The sequence below is a fragment of the Terrapene carolina genome, unplaced genomic scaffold (assembly GCF_002925995.2).
Source record: "Terrapene carolina triunguis isolate 2854851 unplaced genomic scaffold, T_m_triunguis-2.0 Scaffold62, whole genome shotgun sequence".
Classification (NCBI taxonomy): domain Eukaryota; kingdom Metazoa; phylum Chordata; order Testudines; family Emydidae; genus Terrapene; species Terrapene triunguis.
This window is the reverse complement of record NW_020664413.1, coordinates 23,738,162-23,754,182: the sequence shown is the minus strand read 5'-3', so window position 1 is coordinate 23,754,182 and position 16,021 is coordinate 23,738,162. Positions and strand designations below refer to the sequence as shown.

Below are 16,021 nucleotides of genomic sequence, written 5' to 3'. Positions count from 1 at the left end.
GAGACCGTATCAAATGCCTTACTAAAGTCTAGGTATACCACATCCACAGCTTCTCCCTTATCCACAAGGCTCGTTATCCTATTGAAGAAAGCTATCAGATTGGTTTGACATGATTTGTTCTTTACAAATCCATGCTGGCTGTTCCCTATCACCTTACCACCTTCCAAGTGTTTGCAGATGATTTCCTTAATTACTTGCTCCATTATCTTCCCTGGCACAGAAGTTAAACTAACTGGTCTGTAGTTTCCTTGGTTGTTTTTATTTCCCTTTTTATAGATGGGAACTATATTTGCCCTTTTCCAGTCTTCTGGAATCTCTCCCGTCTCCCATGATTTTCCCATGTTAATCCTCTTGGATCACTGTTAACTTTGGCCATTCATGAATAGTCTCTTTGAGAATTCAAAGCAACTCTTGGATGTCAGATTCATAAGTCCTATGGGATTGTGCAAGAAACTCACATCTTTGGAAAGCCTAGTTGATGCTATAATGTCTAAAACACACAAATAATTGCCTGAAAATCTAGGGGTAAAAGTCAAATAGCGAGGAAATAAGAGCAGGTTTATTCTAAAATGTAGTTAGATCCCTTAGCTATTAATTTCCATGTGATTCAATATAATATGGTATCCTTAGCTACACCTCAGAAAAATGGCACTGCAACCAGGCTGCCGCTTGTGCATCTCCTCATGGCCTAGGGTCATGTGATAGGCAGCCTGCCTCAGTTTCCCCCTTGCGCTGTTCAAGAAGCTCACACATTTTGTCGATTCCCATCCCTTCTCAGGTTGTTGGTTTAAATTTTTGAATGTTTGTTTAAGTCATCCAAAAGTTGAGACCTTGGTTTGTACCTTCTTCTCCCAGGCCTTCCTGCCTGGAGCCTTTCCTGCTTTGTCAGAACACTGCAAGGAGTTTCTGCTAGAACCTGCACACTCCTAGCAGTCTAGTTCCTGAGTATTCTCCCCTTCATGGCAGCCTCCTGCTGCCCTTTATAGGGCAGTCACCCTGATCTTGCCTAGATGTGGCTTATTCTGTAATCAGGAGTGGCTAGCTCCAGCCTTAAGGGGTGAGTCACCCTGTTACAGGAACTAATAATGAAACACTTGCTAGTATAAATGAGGACTCCAAAAAATAGCGTGGAGAGAGGTAAATAGTGGTGTCCCCCAGGGGTCTGTACTGGGACCAGTCTTATTCAACACATTCATAAATGATCTGGAAAAAGGGGTAAACAGTGAGGTGGCAAAATTTGCAGATGATACAAAACTACTCAAGATAATTAAGTCCCATGCAGACCGCAAAGAGCTACAAAAGGATCTCTCAAAACTGGGTAACAAAATGGCAGATGAAATTCAATGCAAAGTAATGCACATGGGGAAAACATAATCCCAACTGTACATATAAAATCATGGTCTAATTAGCAGTTACCACTCAGATCTCGGAATCATTGTGGATAGCTCTCTGAAAACATCCACTCCATGTACAGTAGCAGTCAAAAAAGTGAACAGAATGTTGGGAATCATTAAGAAAGGGATAGATTATAAAACAAAAAATATCATATTGCCTCTATAAATCCATGGTACACCCACATCTTGAATACTGTGTGCAAATGTGGTCGCCCCATCTCACCGGGCATTGGCCACTGTCGGAAGACAGGATACTGGGCTAGATGGGCTTTCGTCTGACCCAGTATGGCCGTTCTTATGTTAACTTTTGTCTTCCTCTTTTGATAAAGAAGAATTTATTTTGAATATTGATCACTCATTGCTGAAAGACATCCAAGATGCAGTAAGAGTTACTTGTTTCTCCTTTCTTCCAAGTGTATTCTTCCCCCTCAATGGAAGATTTTCAGTTAACATTAACGCCCTTACTTTTCTCTCTTCTTTCCCATTGTCAATGTAAGAAAATTAGTGTTCCTGCTATAAAATGCATATTGTAATAGACTTTAAAATAATGAATAAAATAAATGTTATGCACACATTCTTCACTGAATTAATTGTTTTTTTGGGGGGAAATGTAGAATATAAAGCCGTGGAGGTCATCCCCCCAATCACGGGGATGACCTCCACGGCAACAAAGGTGGCATTAATGGTGTTATGCTATGGAGAGGCAACATGATAAACTGAAAATCAGCAGGACAGTTTTCATTCCTCAGTTACGGCAGAGAACTGAAAAAGCCTTTGTAGTTACTAGAATATCTTTACAACCATTTTGGTGTTTTACAGTAATACTTCACTGAATCACTTACATTATCTTAATATACAGTAACGGTATCCTAAAGGAAAATCGCTTTGGCTTAAGGAAGGGCATCTAGAACTGACACTTTAGTAGTTCAGTAATTGTTTAAATTTCTAACAAAGTATTTTTGTCTGAACTCAAATGACATTCCCATAACTTTAGATTGGTGTGAAGTTTGAGGAACACATAAAAACCTGTGAAGAATCCATAGTTCAATATTCGTACCAGAATAATATAGAATAAGTTTACCACTTTGTGATAAAGGACTTACTGTTTCTACTTAAAATTAACATTCTATGCTAAATCAATTCACTTAAACTTTGAACACTATTCTAGCCATCTTTATTTTCTGTAATTTCATTGTAAACTTAAGTTCTGTCAAAGTTCACCTATGCTTTAGCTTAAACACCCTGAGTTTCAGTGAATGCATCAGAAGCTTAGTATGGGTAATCAGTTGGTTAAAATTATTTAGTCGGTGATTCCACATCTGTCCTAATGGTCTCTTAGCTGACACATTTTGAAGCATTTTTTCTCCTTCTCCCTTTTGTTGTAACACTATTTGTTTGTCAACCTGTTAGTTGCTGTTTAAAAGTCTTAATACTAATTGAGGTTAGTTCCTTTCCTATTTGAAGGAAGGAGCTAAGAACTGAATGTAATTTTTTTTCTCTGAAATTTGCCTTCCATGTATGGCATACTGCTGCCTAACATGGTATTTAGAAGACTTGTAAAGAACTAGTGATACTTTTATAACATACATGTTTTTAATGTTTATGAAATCTGAGTCTAATCTTTCTTACTTGGATTGTATTACATTTTGCACCCAGTGGATGTTACTGTGATTGCAGTTAACTGGCCATCCTGTGTTAGGCTTCTTCTTTTCTTCTCTGAATTCTCTTCTACAGCTACAGCAAATACTCCTGTTCTTGAAGTTTTAACCTATTGTCACTGTCATTATAGACATCTGCTGGAGCTGCTGAAACGAACTACTATCCATGGGGAAAGTAACTCTGCACTCATTATTGGACCCCGGGGATCAGGAAAGACTACGGTAAAAGCTCCTAATACAAGTTGATGTAGGGTCAAGTTGGACCCTGGTGTAAATGGGTGCAACTCCATTGGTGTCCCTGAAGTTGCACCACGGCAGAGTTTGGCTGTTGGTCACTTCCTGTCTTTGTGGGGTTTTATTTTTAAAGATACCTTGTTTTGCTAATGCCTATTTTTATGAGCATTTGAGGAGATGTATTCATGAGGCTGGTCAAAAGAAAAACCTTATTTAAATTTTTCTTTGTCTTTTGGAAATGATAATATCTAGATGTCTGTAGCTCAAATACAAGAATTTCATATTTCAGTCAGACTTTATGTGCAGTTCACAATAAAACCTGTAATAGGAACGCTGCCTCCAGCCTGCCCCCTTGTGGTATAGGGTGGCTCTGCAAGCACCCCACCTCAGTTTTTCTCTCAGGGGTCTTGGAAATAAGCCACAAGAAAGCTTTGTGGATAATGATACTCTTGGTTGGGCCTGGTTTAATAATAAACAGTACAGAACACTCAGTGCCCCAAAGTAGTCATCACTGTAACACAAGCTCATACTCACTCTGGCATCTTCATTCCAATCTGCCCTTTATCCAGCAGCCATTGCCAGCCCTTTCTAGCAGGAGTCCTTCCCTATTCTTCAAACAGCCACTCCCACTCTATCATTTCTCTCTCCAGGAGGAATCCAAAACTCTCCCTGATTTGTATTCTCTCTGGCTCAGAGGTCATCAGGCAAACCCTCTCTTGCTCTCCCCTGGTATCTTGGTCTCCTGCAGGAGCCTTGCTACTCTACAGCCTTCTCCATGCTCCCTTTGCTGAAGTGTCTGTCTCTGTCCACCTGGGCTTCTGTCTTATCCCAGAGGCCTGATCGAACCATATGACTGCTCCCCTCTGTGGAAGGGTGAACTTGTGTCACAGCTGGGACTGAGACCCATTTTCCTTTAAAGGTGCATCCACCCTGTGACACAGTAAAACAAATTCCTAGTTTGACTGACAGAAACTTGTGATATTGAAATTCTCTGAATGCTACGCTACCCTACCAGCAGAATGTACCAGCCCTTAGGGATTATAGTCTTCTCTTACCTCAAACTATAGGCTCTTAATTCATTATAGGGAGGAACAGAGGTAACTTGTACTGCTGCATTAGTGGTGTTTCTCTGATCTGGCTTCGAGTGGCTGCTTTGATGTTTGACCTGCTACTCAACTGACTTTTCCCTTTATAAATTGAGGTGTGTTTTCTACCGAAAAAAGGGATTTTTTTTGTCATTGGAAGCAGGTCGTGCTTTATGAAATTTCAATTTGCTTTAACTGTTTTTCATTCTTGTGCTTTCTTCACAGAAATATCTGTGAAGCTCCCTGATGCCTGTAAAATCTGTAACTCAGATTTGTTTCCATTGAAGTCATTGCAGCTCTACTTAGAGGTGTCAGTGTGGATCCCACTGTAGGCACATGTGCACCATGTGAGAGGCCAGAATCTTTTGCTTATCCGTGTCCATGGGGACCGCATATGCACCTCGTGCTCCAATGCAAGAGCATAAAGGCAGAGTGGCCCTGGCTCTCCCTCCATTCCCTCTTACTACCTGTGGTAGCAATATGGAACCTGGATTGTGTCTGACTCACTTGGATTTTTGTCTAAGCTCCAGATTTATCTAAATCACTCATCAATTCTTAGTTTACTTTATAAAGTTTCTCATTTTAGTTGGACATTCCAAAATAGCCCAGATATGATGTGGAAAACCCTCTGCAGACCTGTCTGTGCACCCCTGTATAGCAGGGCAAAGTTGTACAAGGGTTAAAATATGGCAAACTCTAAGCCTTCAAAGTTTAAATCCTGTTCTGTGTTACTGTCTAACGCCCCGTTGAACACAATCTGCCTCTCTTCTGCCTTGGGGAAGCTCTTATCCCCAGTGAATGCTTCTTTTCCTTATGCTCTCAGAAATCAAGGGACACAAGGCTCAAATTGCATCTTTTGGAACAATCCACTGAAGGTGGCATCAGATCTAGAGGAAGAAACGTCATCCTGTCTGGAACCTAGGAGGCTTTCCTCAAATAGTGTCCCAGAAACCTCCAGTTTCAGCAGGGAGAAGAGACCAAAGAAAGCAGTGGAATCAGCAAAAGGAATCCTGGTACAATCGGATATGTTCTCAATACCAGTGACCTCAACGCTGATGTCTTTGCTGGCTCTAGGACAGTGACCCAAAACCCTCTGCATTAGGTATGTGCACAGAGCTGCGTTTGCAGTAGTGCTTGACATAACGTCCACCTCAAAAGGAGGACTCAGTCCAAGGGTAGTTCATCAAGGCCATTCAGTTTCAGAGATGGTAACAGAGCACCAGCACCCAATAAGGCCAGAGACTTTGGCTCTGGTACCAGCACAGACTGAGGAACCACTCCAGATGCAGGGGTTTGCCTTTGAGGATCCACCCTTACTTTTCTTCCTGGCATTAACATCATTACTACTGACTTTAATAGGAACTGTGCCTGATGGCATTGCTGGTCCTAGAGGTGTTCTACCCCTCATCAGGCTGTTCTAGTCTCTTTTTGGGAGGGGAATTTGCTGGAGACAGGAGAGATGGAACACCACCCTAAGGATGCCCAGTACTAAGGCCTCTTATAAGACTGGCAGTGGATGGGCTATCCACAACCTGACCAACACTGGTACAATATGCCATCGTGGCCCTATTGCCCTTGATGGCGATTGCTATCCCACTGGTCCCAGAGTTGTCCCATCACATATCTCCATGAGAAGGAGGTGATTACCAGTTCTCCTTGGCACCAATAGGGCCCCTTTGCCAGAACCAGAAGAGCAGCTGGGCAAGCTGCCAAAACGAGCCTGGGGGAGACACCAGCTTCCCTCCCATCCCCAAGAATATTCTTCTTCTCCCCCGATGGGGCAGTCACTGTGGCTACCCATGGATGATTTTCAGGCATTGTAGGAACTGTGGATACCTTGGATATTGAAACCATTCAATTCGAGAGAATATTTGTGAACTATTTGACACCTTGAGTTCTGCGGTCCCACAAGAATAGTCCTATCCATCAGGAAGGGCTTGATGGAGCCTACGATAGGCTATAGGGCTTGATTAGCATACATACTTAATAGATGCATCTCCTGTACCATATATCGTGTCACCATGTTCATAGGGAGCCTTTAGTCAGAATATGTGGAGTAACACTTAAGTGGTTGCTATGTACATGCATTTACAGTTTTACCAAACTGAGTAACACAGCTTAAAAGGCTATATTATGTATTTGTTTTATAAACTGTAACCTTTTGGCTAAAAAACACACCTTTTGGAATATAAAAATTGTCTGAAACTGGTAAGCTATAAAATAGCTTAAGAATTTTCATAATAGTAACATTAAAAAATTGGTATGGTTAACAACTAAAGAACCTTTCTTTTTTTGTTAAGTCCTTTAACAGATGGTATTGTGATGGAGATATTTACAAACATTTCGCTATATAAAAGTGCTTATACCAACATGTCGTTGGTTTTGTCTACTGCACTTAACCTTTTTGAAGTGCTAAATAGTAGTATTCTTCCACTACCATTGGGCTCACTCTTCAGACCTGAAAGTAAGCTAAATGTTGCCAGTACAAAAACTCTGCATAGAGCAGCCCTAAAATAGCTGAGATGGAGGAAAGGGATACAACATGTAAGCAGAGTGATCATGGTTGTGACAAATGTCTAAATTATGTGTCTTGGGGCTCTGTAAAGTTAGACACTAAAGTCTTCTCTTCCTTTTCGCAACAATTTCGAGCTTCAGTGTTCTTATGGTCCTTCCCAGTATATAACCCATTTTTGCTACATAAGTGAGCAGTTAATTCATAAGACAAATGAAATGTGTAAGTATATTTAGTTAGCTTCTTGAAGGTGAAAGGGAAGAAGTGCGTTTTCAGGAGAGCTGTACTATGTTTAAAAGGAACTAATGATGTTGGGTAGAGGAGGCAATGGGGGAGGAGAAGTAATGAATGAATATTAAATTCATGCTAGAATATAAAAATACTTATGTTTAAGGTCAGTTTTTGCCAAGGGCTGGGTAGAAAATTGAGAGCACAGATAAGTCTTTAAAATGGTGATTTTTAAAAAGTTGTTCTTTGGAATCATCACATTATATACATTGTTGGTTTATGTCCTTGCATGCTGCCATTAATTTCGTGCACCCTTTCCCATCTTAATGTGTAATATGTCTTGAATAACATTTTCCACTCTTCACAAGTAGTTAAGGTCCTTACCTTGTCTTGTACAGCATCTAGCACAATGGGGCCCAATCCTGATTGGGGCCTTTGGGAGCTACTGTAATCTACTAAATGACAATGCTAGAGCTACCATTTTAGAACCTTTCAAAAAGCTTTTTTCCCTTAGATTTTTATAGGCAGCTACAAAATAGTCTGCACGTTGTAATTAGAAAATTATTGGCAATACTTTTATATTCTCCCACAAAGAACTGATACTACTACTAATCCACTTAACTCATGAAACATGGAAATAAGTTCTAGAATAGTTAATTTAGCCAAATACCACAGTATCGATCTGTCATCTTTCCTGCCAACAGCTTGCGCCTCAAGAAGTTTCTTTCATGCCACAAAGTTCTGGATCTTTGCATTTTGTTTTTTAAAGATAAAAGGAGTGATGAGCCCATATAGAAGGGGTCATTGATCTGATTTGAAAGACTGAGATTTTTTTCAAAACCTGAAGAAAAATTTCTTGGAAAATGTTTTTCCTCTGATGCAAATGTTAGATGTCAAGAATGTAGTTAGCACAGGAAGTACTCATGTTTTTTTGAGTATCCTCAACCCAAACTAATAGTTTGATTCGATCAGTCACAAAGCAGTATCTTCAATTTTAGTAGATGTGTGATCCTCTTGTTTTATTTGCAGTTTCTTCATTTTACTGTTTTTTAATTTTAAAAATATACTGGAGTTATTTTAATGTGAATTATGCTATTTCTTTCTAGTTATTAAATCATGTTTTAAAAGAGCTCATGGAAATAAAGCAAGTGAGGGAGAACCTCTTGCAAGTTCATCTAAATGGCAAGTAATATTTCTTTCTTTTAAATTAAAAATACTATATATTTGCTTGTTGTAGTGGGTTTTCACTTACTGTAAATTTCAACCAATAGTGCCTTTAAAGATGTTTCAAGATATTTGCTCTCATAAAAAATCTTTGCCTCCTATCCATTGTTCAGTTATGAAAGATTCTGAAGCAACATTTCAAGAGGTACAGATAGTCTTACTGCAAAAATAATAGAAAGCCCCACTTGGGGGGAAAAGTTGCTGGAATAAGTCTCTTCACTGGCTGCATAATGGTGTGACCACTGGGGTGTAGAGAGCAGAGGAGATAATTTGATCTTTGATGTATAATCAACACTTTCTTTTAGGACTCTTACAGACAAATGATAAAATAGCTCTCAAGGAGATCACAAGACAGCTACAAATGGAAAATGTGGTTGGAGACAAAGTTTTTGTGAGTATGAACTTCTTGCTGCTCTTTTAGGCACCACTTAAAAAAATGAGCATTCTAAGACTTAAACAAAAGATCTCCCTTCAGAAAAACCACCACACCAGATAAGTAACTTTTCCGGCCATTGACCAGACTAAAATGAATGGGTTTGGGCCTTACTGCAAAACTCTGATGGACTGACTCACTCGTCTCATAATTGTCTTTTCAAAATTTATAAATGATCTTGAATACTATTGATATGAGATTTATGGAATTAGAAGGACAATGTTAACCTGTTAAAGTATATCTTAAGCCTCTGTCTTTCTTGACAGTAAAAAATACCAGACAGCATTTATGAATGTATGCTCAGTGTCACCATGCCTGTTGTTCACAGCTGAGAGTGCCAATTTCAGCTCAGACTGACAAAAACTGGGTGGACACTCCCACACTGATGGTTTATTCTATAATCCAGATTTAACCAAACCATCAACAAATGTGTGCTTCTGGATCACTGTACCAACTTAATATAGAGCCACAGGGAGTCCCCTTAGGCCTTCCAGCCTATATTACCACCAGACAAACTACTTCTGTGGTGAAAGGTTATTAAAACCAAAAATCACCACACATTAGGTTCTTCCAGCCCCAGGGGGCCAGTCACGTACCCAGGTGAATAGATGCTCAGGACCTTACACAAAAAATGATAGTTTACCAAGTATTGGCTACAGCAACTAAAGATCTATTAACTAAGAAAACAAATGAGTTATTAAAAGGTTAAAACTTAGCTAGGTGGACACTTGAAGGTAAAACACATTAGTTGGATTAGTATATAGTTCAGATTGTTTGCAGGAATGTTAAGTCTGCTAGTTTTTTCTATAGGTCTCTCTGGGTTGCCCAAATAACTTTTGGGGACCTCAGTCCTTTTGTTCAAAATTTCCCTGGTCAGAACTCAGTCCAGAGATGGGGTAGAAAAGAGGTGGCTAACGTGGGCATTTCTCAGACCTACAACATGTTTGAGTTAGACACAGAGCAAAATTTCATAACTCCATACATCCTGTAGATATACACATTGTAACAAGATAATAGTATTCAGCAGGTTATAACTTTTTTTCCCAATGATATCTCACAAGGCATACTTTGTACAAGATTTATCACAACTTTAACAGTGGTGACCATATTAGTGTAGATGTAACTTTTATGCAGTTAACTTGTTTTTCTGAAAAAATCTTTTTTAATCAGAAATTTTAACGATTGCCATCACAAAATAATGAAAAGACAGTCTTAAAACTTACTTGAAACCTCTAACTATATAGATGAGGCGTGGAGTTCAGAATTGATAGTTCCAAATGTATTGCCACTAACAGACTGGAGCTCTGGATAATATCAGCTACAATATTTATTTACAAATAAAGGATTGATCAATAACTTACTAAGTACTTTAAATTTGTTGACCAACTAGCAATATTTTTAGCAGTATTAGTCTGAAGCATGGTAAACTGTAGTTTATTACTACTTTCTAGTAAGCTTGGCTTTAAATTCTGAATTGGATGATGACAACAGTGGGTATGAGGTCTGCCAGGTGCCTTACAGAGGAGAAAAAAGCCCCTTATCTTCTGACCTTAAGGGAGACAAATAGTGTGGTAGATTCCTGGCTTTTGACCTAGTATTTGTGGGGTCTCAATACGGTTAAAACTTAGCTAGGTGGGCACTTAAAAATGTCCAGTTTGATCAATACAATCTCACAGTTCCTTCCTGCAGTCTCAACTTCTTTGCCCATGAGTCCACATTGTGTCCCAGGAAGGACAAGTGACAGAGTTCCAACAAATCTTTTGTCCTTTGCTAGTCACAATCATTCTTACAGGTTGGTTTCCCCAGTGTTCATTAGCATACTTGCTTTGCAATGTCACACAGTGCTTAAGCCCAGTTACTATAACTTGTTTCTTTTGTCATTTTTAGAAGCTCCCCTGTTCCTTGCCCATAGCCTAGATTGAGTCTATTAAATGAGTTCCTCTGGAAGTATTGGCCCTTCAGGGTATATTTACACTGCAGTTGGTTGTATGTCTTCCAGCATGGGTAAAAAGGCAAACAGTAGCTCGGCTCAAGCTAGCATGCTAAAAACCGCAATATAGATATAGCGGCACAGGTGGTGGTTTGGGCTATCCACATGTGTACAGACCCAGGTGTTTGGGCGGGCTTCTACTTGAGTGGCAAGCCTGAGCTTGCCACCTGTGCAGTAACAACCACACTATTTTTAGTGCACTAGTTTGAGCAGAGCTAGCATGTGTCTGTCTACTGGGAAGCAACCTCTCAGCTGCTGCATAGACCTACTCTAAGCACTTTCATCTTGCGTAGATCTTCTTCAGCTGAATGCATTTTGCTTACACAGGAAAGCCATTTTTCCTAATACATTAGAATATCAGAGCAGTGTAAATTGAACAATTGAAATAATGCCTCAAATTGTAGACAGCAGCTATCGTAGAGTATGACACGTCTCGTTCTTGCTTCAGTCAGTGATGCTCTTGCTTTCTCAGCTGCACTGGTTGCCTATTCAGTGTGTGCTCCAAGGTCTGTCTTCTAGTATATAATGACATAGTAGAAGATCAGTCAGAGGATCATCTCACTATCCCTCCTGATGGGCCACTTGAGATTGGCAAGGCTGCATACTTAATCATGTGCCACTAGAATTCTCAAGGATGGAAATCCAATTTATATGGTGGGAAGTAAGGTAAGAGGTTGGGAATCCATAAAGGGCTTCAGCCTTGGAAATGTTCTCCCCCTTAATCAGTTTTAAAGCCCATTAGTTTCTCCTCTCGGGTGACTAGGGAGGGGGGGGGGGGGGGGGAGGGAGAGGCAGTAAGTAAACAAGTTAAGATTATTTGTTAGAGAACTTTTTCCAAATGTGTGAGGTTGTTGGGCTATATTGCCTTTAGGAAACCCTTCTTAATTTGTCTCTGTTTCTTGCTCTGACACTAGAATCCTTACTAGTGAGTGAGTATCTTAACCTAAATGATCTATGAAGCTCAGAAAAAAGAATCCCCCCCCCCCCCCCCCCCCCCCCAAGACACAAGGCAGTTTTCGTGACTGGGGTAATATATAGTGGGAAGAGCCCAAAGCAAAAGTATTTAAAGTTAGCACACACAGCAGTTGCAACATTGCACATCTTTCCTTTTCCACTTACTTGAAATAAAACACCATTATATCAAGTTCTACAACTGCACCTACCAGGAAGCAGGAGGCAAAAAGACCTCGGTCATTAACTCAACCTAAGGACTTGTTCAACTCTCCTTCCTAATTTTTTCTTTGCCTCCTCAGCAGGGACACTACAGCTTTACCCTCTCCACTGTACTTCTAGTCCATTTTTGTTCCCTGCATAATAAGTAAAAACAATTAGTGCAAAAGGACTGGACAAGAGAAGGAGAGAAATAAAATCCCGTTCTTCATCCACACTGGAGGGAAGAGCCAATTAATACACCAGCCCTGGGCTAAGAAACCATCCAATCCCTCCCCCTACACACAGCAATTTACTCCCTTCTAGGATTGCTCCCACCCTCCTTCTATACACATTCCCTGTGACTTGCATTAACTTAACCCTGTTGATTTAACCTGTAACTAGATGGAAGAGACCTTCTTTTCTTGTTAGTCTTGTCCTTGTGCCAAGTAAGTTTTAGTTCTCACCCATATTCGTTTCACTGGATTACTGAGTGAATTCTGTGTCAAAAAATTAAAAATTCTGCGCACAATATTTTAAGTCTGCAAAATCCCGCATGTTATCTGTCAAAATAACACTATATAATCATGCCAATTTCAATTTATTTTGATAGTTTATTTTAAAATACCTGTCAGCAACTGTCTGTAACAATACAGACAAAAAAATTCCCCCAGAAGTAAAGAGTTAAAGAAACCCCTCCGACAACACGGTTCCTGTTTCTCTACCCCATCTTTCCCCCAAAGCCCAGCAGTCCCCTAATGGTGGCCAGCAGCTCTGCAGCCCATTTCTTGTGGGAGGGGGGAAAAAATTCTACACAGAACATTAATTTCTGCGAATTCTGCATTGCACAGTGGGTGCAAATTCCCCCAGGAGTAACTGGACTGAACACTGCTGCCATAATCTCTATTTCCTACCCTTTCACAATTTTGTGCCCTGGAAGAAAGAAAGGGGGTGAGGGAAGGGGAGGGATGGCAATGGGATAAAGCACCTTTTCCAGCAATTCATCTCTTTGACTATTTTGAAAAGTATTATGTTCCGACAGCCCCTGTGGTACAACTGATTTGAAAACTGCATGCCAAACGTGCACATGTTGCTAATTAAGTAAAATCTACTTAGGTCAAGGAATTTATAATTTTTAATATTTTCTGCCTCATACTACATCCATAAGAGACAAAGGAAAACTGCTTAGTACAGTAGAACCTCAGAGTTATGAACACCAGAGTTACAAACTGACCAGTCAATCACACATCTCTTTGTGTACTTCCAGTTCGGAATCGGGCAGCAGCAGAGATAGGAAGAGGGGGGAAAAAAGCAAATTGTTTAGTGTTAAACATAAACTACTGAAAAAAACAGAGCAGCATTTTTCTTTTGAATAGTAAAGTTTCAAAGCTGTATTAAGTCAATCTTCAGTTATAAACTTTTGAAAGAACCATAACCTTTTGTTCAGTGTTACAAACATTTCCATTACAAACGACTTTCATTCCTGAGGTGTTTGTAACTCTGAGGTTCTGCTGCAAGTTGGTTTATTGTAATTTTCTTTCTCTCTATCCTACTTCACTTCATTCTTGCATCTTTCTGTTGGGGTAAATCTTTTCAGCTTTCATGCAGTAAAAGGTGGATGGAACTAGTCCTTATGAAGAAACAGTTAATAGTTTTTTGTTTTTTGTCTCCTGCTTAGAAGAAGATGGCTATACAACATGTAATGTTGTTGTAAGCAGTTATTCCTTATTACATAGCTTCATTTCAAAACCGTTTTTAAAAGATTAACTTTCTTGTAGTCTGAACTTATGAAGTTTTCTGTTTTTAAGGGTAACCTTGGAAATCTACCATGTACTTTGAAAGATATGATTAGAATTCAGAATCAATTTGATAAATTAGAGAAGTGTGAAATCAACCAGATGAAATTCAGTAATGACAAGTGCAAAGTACTACACTTCGGAAGGAAAAATGGGGAATAACTGGCTAGGCAGTAGTATTGCAAAAAAGGATCTGGGGGAGAATAGTGGATCACACATTTTGAACATGAGTCGATGTGATAGTTGTAAAAAAGGCTAATCTTCTGGGGTGTATTAACAAAAGTATCAGATGTAAGATACAGGACACAGTTGTTCTTCTCTACTTGGCACTGGTGAGGCCTCAGCTGGAGTATTGTTTTGGGCACCACATTTAAAGATGTGGATAAATTGGGGAGTAACAAAGGACAAAAGGCTTAGAAAACATGACCTATGAGGAAAGGTTTTAAAAACAAAAAACTGCATGTTTAGTCTTGGGGGCAGGGGGGTGGGCTTTGACAGTCTTCAACTGTGTAAAATGTTAGAAAGATGGTTGATTTGTTTCCCATGTCCACTGAAGGCAAACCAAGACATAATGGGCTTAATCTGCAGCAAGGGAGATTTAGCCTAAATATTAGTGCTTTCTAACTATAAGGATAGTTATATTCTGGAATAGATTACCAAGGGACCCCTCATTGGAGATTTTTAAGAACAAATTAGACATCCACCTGTTAGGGATGGGTCTAGTTATACTTGATTCTGCCTCAGCACAAGGGAATGGACTAAATTACCTTTGTGGTCCTTCCTATCCTACATTGATATAGTTTTATGACTTCCTTTCCTTTAGGGCAGTTTTGCTGAAAACCTTGCATTTCTTCTTGACGCTTTAAAGAAAGGTAAATATTTTGTATAAAACTTTAAACCCCAGGTGAGTTTTAACAAACTTTCACCCAAATGCTGTAGAGAAATCAAAGATTACCTCACACTGTAGATCAGTGGTCTCCAACCTTTTTATGCCCAAGATCACTTTTTGAATCTAAGGGCAACCCAGGATCTGCCCTGCCCCTTCCGCCAAAGCCCCGCCCTGCCCACTCCATCCCCCCACTCTGTCACTTGCTCTCCCCCGCCTTCACTCACTTTCACCAGGTTGGGGTTCGGGAGGGGGTGCAGGCTTTGAGCTGGGGCCAAGGGGTTTGCAGTGTGGGAGGGGGCTCTGGGCTGAGGTTGGAGTGCGGGAGGGGGTGATGGGTGCAAACTCTAGGAGGGAGTTTGGGTGCAGGAGTGGGCTCTGAGCTGGGGCAGAGTGTTGGGTGTGGGCTCTGGGGGAGGGGATTAGGGTAGGGGGTTGGGATGCAGGAGGGGGTACAGGATGCTGGCTCTGGGACAGGGTTAGGGCTGGGGTTTGGGGTGCTGGTTCTGGGAGGGGGGTCAGGGTGGGGCTTGGGGTGCAGGAGGGGGTATGGGGTGCTGGTTCCAGGAGGGGATTAGGGTGCAGCCTCCCGCCAGGCAACCCTTAGCCTCGCTGCGCCTGCTGCCAACTGGGAGCCATGGGAGGTAAGACAGGCTTCCTGCCTACCCAACCCCACACGGCTCCCGGAAGGGGCCAGTGTGCTCTGTGTACTGCCCCTCTCTGCAAGCACTGTCCCCACAGCTCTCCCAACCAATCGGGGCTAGAGGGGCGGTGCTTGCAGGCAGAAGCTGTGCGCAGAGGGAGAACCCGTGGGGCCGGGTTAGGCAGGGAGTGTGCCTTAGCAGCAGCCACACTGCACCACCAGAGATCGCTATCAACTGGGAGATGCTCTAGGATCAACTAGTCTATTGCAATCGATGGGTTGGTGACTACTGCTCTAGACCATAGTACAAGGCACTTCTTCATGAGAATGAACTTTGGTTGCAAAATCAATAGCACGAACAGTACTGTGGTCATATTAGGCATTGTGATATTTGAATCAAATACTTAAGCTTAATTTACAGGAGCAGCACTAAAGACTTCTTCCTACTATTTATTGAATGGCTAATGATGGCAGGTTTAATAAATAAATAAAAAAAATCTGGAAATAGTATTAAACTTTTTCCTGTTGGTTTTTAACAGTTATTATTATTTATTTTGATCTCCTTCACACCACCTTCCCCCTGCAAAATACAGTCAGATTTTGCAGGTTTTATTGTTCATCCTACCAAAAGCAGATATTTGCTATGCATTCAGGTGGATGTCCGTGTAGATTTTTGCAATGCTGTTATCAGTCTGTTGCCCATGGTGAGAATTGATATAGCCTTTTAAAATATTAAAATGATAAATGGGTGTCTTAACTGTCTGTCATTTTCACTTTGGTTTTTATTTG

The 16,021-nt window shown here is 40.6% G+C and overlaps 1 protein-coding gene across 2 annotated transcripts in view; it reads left to right on the top strand.

Annotated features, from left to right (window-relative positions):
• Positions 1–16,021, top strand: part of ORC4 (origin recognition complex subunit 4) — a 57,629-nt gene that overhangs the window by 21,608 nt on the left and 20,000 nt on the right. For both annotated transcript variants that reach the window (XM_024217074.2, XM_029910537.1), the window contains 4 exons: positions 3,184–3,274; positions 8,218–8,293; positions 8,641–8,726; positions 14,527–14,575. In XM_024217074.2, coding sequence (XP_024072842.1) covers positions 3,184–3,274; positions 8,218–8,293; positions 8,641–8,726; positions 14,527–14,575 — 302 coding nt within the window. The remainder of the gene's footprint in view (positions 1–3,183; positions 3,275–8,217; positions 8,294–8,640; positions 8,727–14,526; positions 14,576–16,021) is intronic.